Consider the following 12,023-nt stretch of genomic DNA (forward strand, 5'->3'; position numbering starts at 1 on the left):
TAGCTAAATGTAATTACATCATCAGTTATTCTTTACTTCCTGGGGAGTGTTGAGAAATGGTTCAGTTTAGGCTTGGGGTCGCCATTAGCTGTACATTAAAGACGACCCCAAATGATTCATCTGTTTAACATTTTTGCTTCGCTGGTTAGTTCCTGGCGGTAAATTATTTAAAAAAAAAAACAATCCATAAATATTTTTGATGCTCCGTGTCTCCAGCAGCATTCCAGACATATGTGGGCAGCTGTGGTGAAGGAGTAACACCTTCTGTTGGTTTTTAGTCACCAACCCTTATGTTGTGGTTTTCAGATCAGCTGCTTCAAAAATTATGAAACACTTTAGTTGACAGGAAGGTAAATTGACACTGGCCAATTGCAATATTTATTGTCATTTCAAGATAATTATAGCTTTTTTGTGAGCACTTTGTTCCTCCTGCCCTCTCTCTGTCTTTGCTTTCTCGTCTTTCTTTCCCTCAGTGTACTGATGTCATTGCAATACCTGCAAAATATAAATAACAGAAACCGAAACTGAAAGTGTTGGACTAGAACTAGATGGGTGGTGACTGCTGAACAGGAAAGGCAGTAAGAAAAAAGCCGGCAAAGCAGTTCGCTATAATCTGGATCACAGCAAACACTGCAAGGTGAGTCCCCGCATACACACTTCTTTATCACCTCATTTTAAAACACACTTTTGGCAAAAGTGGTTTATCTGTCCGCTCTGTCGTTACATTCTTTCCCTTCTGTGTACACTGGAATTACACCATCATCACAGACAGAGAGGGTTTGTAACCGGAGGTGCAGATGAAAGAATGTCATTCTCATTTTAACAGCAGCAGGAACTGAAACACACTATTATGGTTTGAATATGTTTCAGCCAAATTTATCATCTCAATTTAGAGCGTGTATATGTTTTACACAGCTAATGGAAAGTGGTTAACGTGCCACTCGGTGGAACATTTACCTCGTAGTGGCACCATTGCATTGTCAGTAACTTGTGAGATGTCACCACACATGGGCAGAAAACTAAACAGCTTCTGAATAAAGTTTATTCAAGCTTATGAAGTCAAGATTTGACCTTCATACACAAACCTACTCATAACAATAAATCTCATAACAATGTCAGCATAGCCTAAACATATATAGAGAAAGCAACATATAAAAAGACATGAATGTACTGTACCCAGTACACACAGTTGTACACATTCAAACTTCACAGCGTGCTATGGGAATTAAAAAAAAAAATTTTGCTCTATAACCGATAATAACACACGTCGGTCACAACAACAGCTTTTCGAGAAATCTTGGCTTCCAACAGACCACTACAATCATTGAGAGCGTTTCAAATGATCCGGGCAAAACAGCATTTCTCTTCTGTCCATTAAAATGTTCCCTTGTTTGCCTCCCAACAGCCCTTTAAATGACCTCACACTTTTGACTGTAATAAGGTTACACAAGAATCGTATGGCAGCTGATGAGGATGTCCTACAATTTATGAAATGGGGACCTATATGTGATCTATGTCTGTTGTTGCGAGAGAAACTTGAATGTCCAAAATTCATTTAAGAGGAAACACTACATATTTTTCACTGTTCACTTTATTTGTATTTTGTTTTGTTAATTTATTTGTGGTTCGGGTCAGTTAATGCTACACATTCAGTGGTGGCTACTTTCGGTCTTATAAAAGTGCTGCATGACACAGAGCGACTGTTTCTTGACAGATGCTGTCCCTCCGAGATCAGGATGCGCTCATCCCTCGACCTCGCGGGAATTTGCCCAAGGTGTTTGCTGCCACACTGGCTGCCACAACAGCAGGAGGCATCATGTTACTCTCTCCTGAAAGGTGGCTTGGCTGGGTTGCCATGGTAATACTCATCCTGACTACTGGCCCTCTGCTGCATGGGCTTTGTCTTCTAGCAGAGGAGATGCTAAACCATTCAAACACAAGGTTGGAGCTTTGCTGTATTAAGAGGAGATTCAAATATTCAGTGCTTCTCAGTTCTTGTTTGCTTATTGCAGTGTTAGCACTTGCTGCCATAATTGGTATTTTCAACCATGGATCAATTACTAGAGCATAAAATGTCACTCTGAAAACTGAATCAATGGCCAATTAAAAGCATTTATGTGTTTTGGGTTTAGAAACCTCCAGACTATACTGATTTGGTTCACTCTGATCAAAATCATTTGCCCTGTGTACATGACCTGTACAGCACCAAACAGAGCATTTGCTCTCCTGTTTGAACTACAACCCTCTTACCAAACACTTCCTATGTACAATGAAGTACAGAGCTCAACATTTGTTGATTAATTTATTGATTATTTAGAACTGAAAATACTCTGATTTTATTTAATGTTTCATTAATATCAGCTGATGCTAAACTGAGGATTCGCCAGTATAACGTGCTGATGGGAACCAAGCCATCCGTACCTCTGTGCTCTTCACCAGGTATCGAGGCCAAAGGGTGCTGAGCCATGTGCTGCCAGCCTGTGGTTTTGGGGGGAAGACCCTGCTGGCTGCGGGGCTGGCAGGCCTTCTGCTCTACCTGGCTGAACCTCCTCTGCCAAAAAGTCAGTGCTGGAAACTCCTCGTGTTGGCCTCAGCTTTTTATTCATTCTTCAAAAGCCTGGGCGTGCTGGTGAGTTTCAGACCTGACCCACAAACCCCACCTCTTATCCTCCACTGCAGGTCCGACACAAAGAAATGTCCCTTGAACATCTTAAGGCGGACTTTTCAGTCTCTTTCCAAGTTTCCATTGATATCAAAATGAACGTGGAAAACACACTGAAAGATCCAAAACACAATAAGACACAACAAGGATTTTACTCAAAGCTAAAGCTAAGGCAGTAGATATTATCCTATTGCAATAACCCGTTTTAGCTCTTAGGAATTTTTGAAAAAAGAAAGAACAACACTAAAGTATAAGGAGGATGAAAGGTGGGGATGGTATGCAGTGGTTATGAAATTTGCTACTTGGCTTTACAGGTTCTACAAATCGAAACTAACTAATGAACCTCTGGAATGTGCCACAGCCTGAAGCTGGTTTCAAACTAAACTGAAAGCAAAGTGTTGCTTGGGTTTTTCTGGGTTGCTTGTAAATTTCCCATAACTCTTCAAATGTTCCTCAGCTGCAATGTTTTCCTCTGATGCTGGCTGTACAAAGCTTTGCCTATACTAACACTGTTCATACGGTTAATAGCCAGTTGTTCCCAGAAAGGTCAAGATCCATCCATCTAAGAACTAAGTGTATTTTTACTGCTGGTAAGCAGTTTCAGGACTACGCCTAGGAATGGAACAACCCCTATATAAAGACTTCCCGGACAGTCACTTGATTGTAATTACATGGCATTTCTACCGTAAAGAAACACACACAGTATTTCTTCATCAGCCAGATTGGTTTCAATCAATGCTCGCTTTTTCTTGCAACTCCTTATTGAAACTGAGCATTCTACATTCAGGCCCAGCCCAAGTGTCTCTGCCACTTTTTACACGGAATCCTGTCCAAACCCATATTCATCCTACATAGAAAAGGGCAGTTTTGGTGCAGGGATGCCCTTTTACTTTCTGTGTGGTGTCAGGTGGCTCCATGAGCAGGGGTGAGGTGTTGTGTCATCCTTCTGGCTGTTTCTGTGGTTGCTGCGCAGGGTCCGTCAGACGTGGAGGTGTCAGACATTTGCGAGGAGAGGAAGATGAACGTGGCTCACGGCCTGGCCTGGTCCTTCTATCTCGGCTACCTGCGACTGGTGCTGCCATGTCAGTAGCACCAAAACACACACACACACACACATACACACCATTGGTATGTCCTTGTGAAATTACAGCCCTATCATTTATTTTACCAGAGGCCTCATACTTTATAGTCAGTGTTATTAAATAATTGTGAAATAATTGTGTGTGTCCCAGACTTGGAGGCTTCTATTGCAGAGTTTTGTGCCACCCATCAGACAAGCAGACCCAACTGGAGTCACAGCTCCAAGAAACTCTTCATTCTCATCCCTCTGAATGCCAACATATCTCATAAACTGGAAGAAGAGGACAAGAACATCCATTTTTATGACAACCTCCCCAACACCAAGATCGACAGGGCAGGGGTCCGGGGCCGAGTCTACAAGCACAGTGTCTATACTGTACTTGATGAGCAGGGGAAGGTAAGCGAGGCTGTAAAATGACAGTATGATAGTTCAATTATAATGCAAGTCTATTTCCAAGTGATTCAGAATACAAATTTAACTGGATGATAAGAGTTACAGCATGTCTCAGATCAAATTTAGATACCAGACAGAGCCCACGCATGTTTCTTGTATCATGTTCAGAGTCAGAAGTTTTAAATAGGTTGATCAGAGAACCTGCAGTTTAAATGCCACTGAGCTCCTTGTGCTGTAATCCAGCTCAGTGTTGGTCGTCTTGTTGCCAGTGTGGGCTGAGAGACTCAGTGTGCTGATATTTTCTCCTTTGATGCGATTTGTAAAGACTGCACAGAGAGGCACAGTGAAATAACAAACTCAAGGAGCTGTTCTGTGAATTGCTTTTTTTTTTTCAATATTTCAAGACATCACATCAATGTGCTCTATATTCAATTTGTTTCATGCATGGAATCTAACAGTGATCGTACTTAAAATCTGTCCCATACTTGAGTAGAGAGAAAGGTTTGGGGGGCTGCATAAAAGCATCCTTAGTTTCTTGTCAGACCAAAAATAGCCACGAGTCATTTGGAAGTGATTACGAGGACGATGTAACGGCTGTATTTTACAGCTGCGTTCAGAATAGGATGAGGTTAAAAGTTTGACAGGTATAATAGGTATATGAAAGGAAGTGAAAAGACAATCAGCAGCAGGTATGTAGGTGGTGGAAACACCGAGGCAACTGGGATTGGCAGGACCTGAAACAACATGTTAAAAAGAGACAAGAGGCAGCTGGCAGACGGTGGCTGCTGTCTAAAGATACAGATAATTGTGCACTTATGATGTTATCATGATGAAACAAATACGGTAACAAAAGTTTTGTACTTTTAATCCAAAAAACGATTGATTCTTTTCTTTTCGCTCTAAATATTAAAGCGTGGAATTATTTAGCATCTTAAAGATGTTTCTGAAACCCGTGATGCTTTTTCCACATCGATGAGTTGTACTTCAGGATAGAAAACAGGAGTATAGAACATTATCCATGAGTACCACCTCCTGGTTAAAGCTGAGAAATCGCCATTTGTTCTCCACATGAATTTAAGCACAGTAACAGCACCATCTTCCTGCAGAACATGGTAATCAAACATATTTAGTGCTATGAGAGAGTCACAAGCTCTTAAAAGATTATCTGGCCAGGAAGATGTATCCGTGTCTGGTTGCCTGTTTATTTCATGTCTGTTCATGTGTTTGAGTAAACAGGCCTATGACTGTGTGGTGGAGTATGCAACGCCACTGCTGACGCTCTACAGCATGTCCCAGGAGAGCAGTGCCGGTTTTGGGGAACCTGAGCGCAGGCAGCAGGTCCTGCTCTTCTACAGGACCCTGCAAGACATCTTGGAGCGCTCGCTGGATTGTCGGAACCGCTACAGACTCATCCTGCTGAATGGTAGGACCACAAAAGTGTGTATGTGTGTGTGTGTAAGTGGATGAACTTAGAACGCCCCTTTCAGCTTGAGAAATATTAGTTTTATGGGGATTTCAGCTTTTAGCTCACCCCTTTCCTTACCTGTGTATTTCTCTTTCAATCAATGTGCTTTTCTGGCGCCTTGTTCTGGACAGAGTAGGATTCAGTATAGTGCTGGGAACTTGAAATTACACTGAGATTAAACTACAATGCTGATGCAAAGGAGAGAGCTGTAAACAATGACAACCATGTACAATATCTTCTCCCTCTAGAAGAGCATGGGGATGACCCTCATGCCCTCTCCAAGGCCATCCTCAGACACCTGGAGCAGCAGGAGAAAGAAGAGGTCTGTGTCACCCCACCTCCTCATCAGGAGACAGTGCACCCATTCAGGGGTACTCCAAGTGTTCCAGGCTTTGGCGGTGCATTGCACCACCCAGAGCCATTAAGTAAAGAGCCCACGCTCATGTTCAGCATGGAGAGACCTCAGCCTTTGATGGATCCTGTTGAGGATACTGATCATGGGCAATTCTAAACAAGTCCTTAAGCAAAAAGATGGAAGGTTTACACATTTTTGAATTTCTAGTTTCATTTTTTTTTTTTTTTTGTTTACAAGAGGGATTGTTATTCTCTTACCAGGTCAGGACGTGATCATCTGCCAACAGCAGCTCATCCAGTTTCTGGGTTCTTGTATTAGTTAGTTGGAAAACATACATAAGTTATGTTAAAGCAAAGAAGGTAAAATGTATTTCAATCTTTTGCTTGGTGAAACACAAAATAAATAAAGGTTTCTCTTTTCATATTTTGAAATGAACCATTAAAACTATCAGTATTGTTGATTATTGTTGAACTATTTATTATATCCCAACTTTAAAAAACTCTCCATTCATCCATCACTTACACAAAGTCGGGTCACAGTAGCAGCAGGATCATCCCCAGCCAAATTCTCCAGCTGCTCGCGGGGGATCCTAAGACATAGGCAGGTCAGATGTGTTGCATTCATTTACATTTTCATTTTGCTTTTGAGATGTGGTTCTGACACAGGCATTCAAAGCTCTGCTTGACCCTACATCTTTTTTCATTGAATCTGATTGTGCTAAGTGACTAGACATAGTGACTAATGGGAACTGCATGAGGAATGGAGTTACGAGACCAGGGAAAACCGGGGGAAAGTGCAGTGAAATGGCTTCAGGGCTCACGTGGTGAAAAGTGCAGGAGGAGGAAGACAAATACTTACAATAGTGTGTTTTTATAACTGTACAAACAAAACAGGCAGTCACAAGACACCTGACTCCACGCCTGTTTATCTGCTTCACACACACAGACACACACACACACACACACTTCACTGCAGCTGGTTGCATCAGAAGTGTGTCCAAACTGCTTGATCATTATAAGCAGTTTTAAGTACTGCACATTCGCTGTATACGATGCATCAATGGAGGACTGAAGTACGGACATGTACTCTTCACTGGTCAGTGTGTACCCAGGTCGGTACTGTATACAGTATGTCAGACAACATTCTGTAGCACTGGATGTATTTTGGCGGTTTATTCCAACTTCTGTTTCTTGCTTTTTATTTAAGGAATACCAGAAATCAGGAAAAAGATATTTCCATAAATAAACTGCTGAGAATTCACCTCCACAAAGATACACTTCCCCGTGATGAAAGTACACTTCATAAACCTTGTACACTTTACATTTTTAAATGTATACTTTTATGTATTGGTAAAAACTAATTTCCTAATAGCTAATCAGTTCAACACAAAGCACCAAAGTCTATGTCAAACCACAATATGTTGCTTAGTATAGGTTTGTTTCTTTAACTGTTGAACAGAAATATCTTGCTGTTTCTTCCTGCTTTTTAAATTGTATATCCTTATATTCCGACACCAGTTTTAGCTTTTGTTTCTTGGAATTTAAAACTAGCGTTTTATCCAACTTTACATTGTGAAAAGAAAATATAATGCTAAATGACAAAAATGATTAATACTAAAACTGTGGACAGTAATGATTAACACAGCTCAAGGCTTTAGCTGTAGCAAGCAGAATAAGTGTGTGCGTCAATAACCTGACCTCATCTGGACTCTGATGTGAGTTTATGTGTGTTCTGACGATGCTTCTTATTGGTTGGATTATACACACACTCAGCCGCAGACATGTGAGTCTTACATATGGACAAGTCCGACCCGTTGTCTGCTGAAAACAGTACAACCCCAAACGACGGATGTACCGACGCAGACTCGTCTTGATTAACACAGACAACATTGTGACTGATTTTACACTCAACATGATGCTGGTTGTTTACTGAAGTAGATTTTAGGACACTGAACCTCACTGAGTGGAGCTCATAGTTATAAATCTGTTTCAGTTCAGGGGATTATTAGGACACATTTATTAAGTGCACCGGGGTCTCTGACCTCACATTAAACCTGTGATTGTGTATTACTACTAAGAGACCACTTCAACGTACTTTTTAGCATTTATAAGTTACAAAGAGTAAGACTCCTTTTGATACGTAGTTTACTCATGACTGTGGTGTGAAACAGACAATAGATCAATATTGATACATTAGTGAGCATATGCACTGTGACCACACGCTTTAGTTCCCCTGCATTTCCATAGAAAGGCACTTCCTCTTTGGTGGCCAGTCTTTCTGGTGATGATGTCTAATCTAAACGTTGTGGGCTGGCAGCTGTGATGTCACAGCGGGGAGATTTCCCAAGAGGGTGAGTCAGAAGTGACAGCGCAACCTGCAAAATCACCTTTGTCATTAGTGCCTGCTCTCACGTCATGCCAGTAGGCAAACAGCACTGTCTCTTTGTCTGTCCAGTTGTCAGAAAAACGAGACATTGTTCAACTGATTTCAGTTTTAACTCTTACACCAGACACCTGAGGAGAATATTAATGCCTGTATCTCGGTGACAGTTTCCTCCCTTCTCTGCAGCACAAAGTAGTGTCTGTATATTTAACAATAACAGATTATTGTTTCCAGATCCCTTTTACATACGACCATGGTGTTGACATTCATCCAAGTGGCTTAGCACGTATTAATGACTTTATTTAACAATCTCACTGTTTAGTGGGACATAAACACTTTATAGTAAGATGAAAATGAAGCTAAATAAATGGCTCATTTATGAACTTCTTTGAAGCTTATTAAAATTCAATAAGTTTATTAAAACTCAAATCAGATCCTAAATCATCCCCACTTGAGTATTGTAATACTTTGTACCAGTTGCATGTTATATAATCTGTGTGGCTGGTTGTCATGGTAATGGGGGTTGCCATCAAAACATCTTAACCAACTTAATGAAGGAAAACATAGTTCTGTGTGTGTTGCAGTGCACTCGTGATCCTTTACCAGGTGTGTATGTGTCTGTGTGTCAGATCACGTTACTCACCTGTGAGTAAGCTGAGGCTCATTCTACCATGTCTAGACCTGTGCTCGCGCACACACACACACACACACACACACACACACACACACACACACACAAACGGAGTTTATAGATGCTGATATGAAACTTGACAATATAACCAGGAAGAGAAACTAATGGATGTAGATGTTTAGTCTAAAGATGAAAAGACCATCTAATGTCTTTTTTAATATCTAATTTATTTTTTAATAAATATATGCAATAAATAAATATAAATCTTTTTTTTTTTACTTTTTCATGTTTGTTCTTGCACAAGTTAATAATAGAAGTAAAGTGTAAAAGTTTTAGCTTTATTGATGCAACTTATATTTGCCCCAGAATGAGTACTACACTGAATAGCATCACAAAAACAAAACTATCATGGCCGTATCATATACATTTAGAAAAAAATATAATTGATGCTATTAATCAGATTCTGGACCATAGTGGAGTAAAAATACAATATTTGCCTTAAAAATGTTGTGAGTTTAGATTATGAAGTAGCAGACAATGGAAATAATCTAGTAAAGTCAAATTTCTTCCAAATTAAAAGTACTGTGCTTATGTAAATGTCCTTAGTTACTTTCAACCATTGTTAATGGGGAGGACCAAATAATAGAAACCCCTTTCAGTACTACTTCATGCAGTTCAAAATGTCCAAATACATTAATCAGAATGTTTAAAATTTTACCTGCATGAAAATAGGATTTGTTATATTATTTTCATTACTCTATCAGTTAATTTTGTTTAGTCAGGCTACTTGGACTAGAGTGAGACAATTATTACAGTTGGAATAGCAGTAATTTGTGCTGGTCTACTTACCAAGACATTAATAAAGATATTAATGATTTGATAAAGGTATTAACTGTTTCAGCTACATTCATGTAAAATGGTCACACTGGGTATCAGGCCATGCTGCCTGATGTCACCATTCTCTTGCCCTAAGTCACTTTTTAACTGATCTAAAGCTGCTTCAAATTCATCCCTAACCCAAGCAAAGCGCTTAGGCTACGCTGCCGTGTCCATCTATGAACGTGTCAGACGAAGGCAGTGAAGTATAAAGTAGCAAGGTGGGTAAAGTAAAACTACAGTAGTAGCTTAGGCTCCAAAGCGACAGTTTTAGTGAAAGACTACACGGACCAGCATTTTAGTATTTACTGCTTTAAAAAAAAATCTTCTCCTTTAAATCATTTTATTTTCCTCATCTTCTCTGATTTTATGATTTGTTGCCCACAAATAATGCTTTGATTTTTACCTGTACATTAATGGTATGATGCAAAGTTTCAGCGTTTCAGTGATGGTTTTGTCACAGACTGCAATATGTTTCTTAATGATATTCACAATAAGTCCTGACCCATATTTTTTTTTTTTTTTTTACTGCTTAATGAAAACTCATGCTGTCCCACATCTCTCTCCATCACAAAGCAGCAGACAGATAAAGTGTATTACAGTACGTGACAAGCCTCAGCTCTGTCTTTCTCTGCAATGCCCCGGCATGTTGCGTGAGCCACAGATCAGGAACTTTCTCGATCAAACCGGTCAGTCCCGCCCACTCGCTCAGCTGATGCAACCGGCCTCCGGTATAAAAGCTGCGCGCACCTCGTCGGCAGCTGCACACAACTCGTCGCACTTCTTACATGGAGCAAACACAGAGTGACCGTGCGGAGGAGACAGGGGAGCACTTAGCACAGCAATCAGGATGGTGTATAGCACAGCTCTGCTCTTCGGAAACGGAGGTCCCGTCTTGACGGAGGAGGAAAGCGCGGTAGAGATGATAGGAAAGTACTTCTTCCAGCTCACGGCCCCGGGCTCAAAGTCGAGCTCAGCCCGGCGGGGGAGCCTGGAGAGCTGCGAAGACCCAGACAACCAATCGCCTTGTAAGTTGTTCCCAAAGATAAATGCAGTTCTCTAAATGGAAAAGCTTAGCACTTGTATTGAGAGTGTGTATTATTTTGGCCGATGGGCTGATGAATAATGTAGGTTACCTGTTGGGGATGTTTCTGATGCAACTGACTCAGAACTTGGATCAGCTGATCAGTGGACGAGCTCACACAAAACTTTATCTGACACCTCCTGGGTTTCAGTGCAGTAGTACACGACTGATCACGTGATTAATGTGGTCACAGATGTTAGGGAAGTGAGAAAGTAATACATACTGGTGTGGCATTGATGGTGACTATCAGCACTGACGTCAAACTTCCTCAAAATGCTCTCTAGTGTTTGTATATTGTACATGGCAGATATTCTAACAATGCCCGTTTTCCTACAGTTGCCAACTTGGACGCTGGTCTGGAGCATGAGGAGTGGCTCCTTCAGCAGGATGTGGGCCGGCAGATGGAGCACTGTCTGACAGAGGCCAAGGCATCCACCCTCCACTGCCAGGCGTTGCTGCTTCCTCGTCACATGACTGCCAGGATTGGTCAGGACATGGTGCACTTCTCATCTGATGAGCCCTGTGGGCTCCGGGGTGCTTCCATTAAGGTCTATGTCGAGATCAAAGATGACCTGAAGTCTGTGGGGACCATCTCCCCTGACCCCAGTATCACCCCAACATTTGAACTGTCTGTGATCTTCAGAACAGACAAAGATGACGGCTGGCCGCCACTCAAGCACATCTTTGGTACCAATAAGGTGTTGAAGCTGAGACCAGAGTATCGTCTGGTGAAGAGGAAGCTCTACTCCTCTGCCAGTCCGGTCATTCATGATTTCAGCTAGGGTTCATTTAACGGACCCGTTATCAATGTTTACCTCTTTAATTTTGTGTTCTTTGTTTTACATGCCAGGCTACATGCACAGTCTGGGAAATTTCTCTATAATGTTTTAGCAAAAGGTAGAGAGGTGTGTGTGTATGTTGGGGGGATAATGGTGAAACTGCTTGTTTTCCTACACCCTGCAGCCTGTATGACAATAGCATTTTGCACAGAGCAGATGAATGTAAACATGAATGTGTTCTCAGGAATGTGCAGGTCTCACTCCTGTGTGCTGTCATTTTATTTATGCAATTAAAACTTTTACACTAGTTTCTTG

General features: G+C 41.2%; 2 protein-coding genes across 2 annotated transcripts; both read left to right on the top strand.

Moving 5' to 3' along the window:
- Positions 1-478: 478 nt before the first annotated feature.
- On the top strand, positions 479-6,419 carry sting1 (stimulator of interferon response cGAMP interactor 1). The gene is made up of 7 exons (XM_067518931.1): positions 479-637; positions 1,715-1,941; positions 2,440-2,629; positions 3,636-3,744; positions 3,895-4,139; positions 5,373-5,559; positions 5,850-6,419. Exons 2-7 carry the CDS (start codon positions 1,715-1,717, stop codon positions 6,110-6,112), a joined length of 1,221 nt encoding a protein of 406 aa, XP_067375032.1. The 5' UTR covers positions 479-637; the 3' UTR covers positions 6,113-6,419.
- A 4,177-nt stretch (positions 6,420-10,596) lies between these two features.
- si:ch211-39i2.2 (DNA damage-inducible transcript 4-like protein-like) lies at positions 10,597-12,016 on the top strand. The gene is made up of 2 exons (XM_067518940.1): positions 10,597-10,873; positions 11,266-12,016. The coding sequence occupies exons 1-2, from the start codon at positions 10,696-10,698 to the stop codon at positions 11,709-11,711; spliced, it is 624 nt and encodes a 207-aa protein (XP_067375041.1). The 5' UTR covers positions 10,597-10,695; the 3' UTR covers positions 11,712-12,016.
- Positions 12,017-12,023: the final 7 nt, after the last annotated feature.

The sequence above is a fragment of the Channa argus genome, chromosome 10 (genome assembly GCF_033026475.1).
Source record: "Channa argus isolate prfri chromosome 10, Channa argus male v1.0, whole genome shotgun sequence".
Classification (NCBI taxonomy): Eukaryota; Metazoa; Chordata; class Actinopteri; order Anabantiformes; family Channidae; genus Channa; species Channa argus.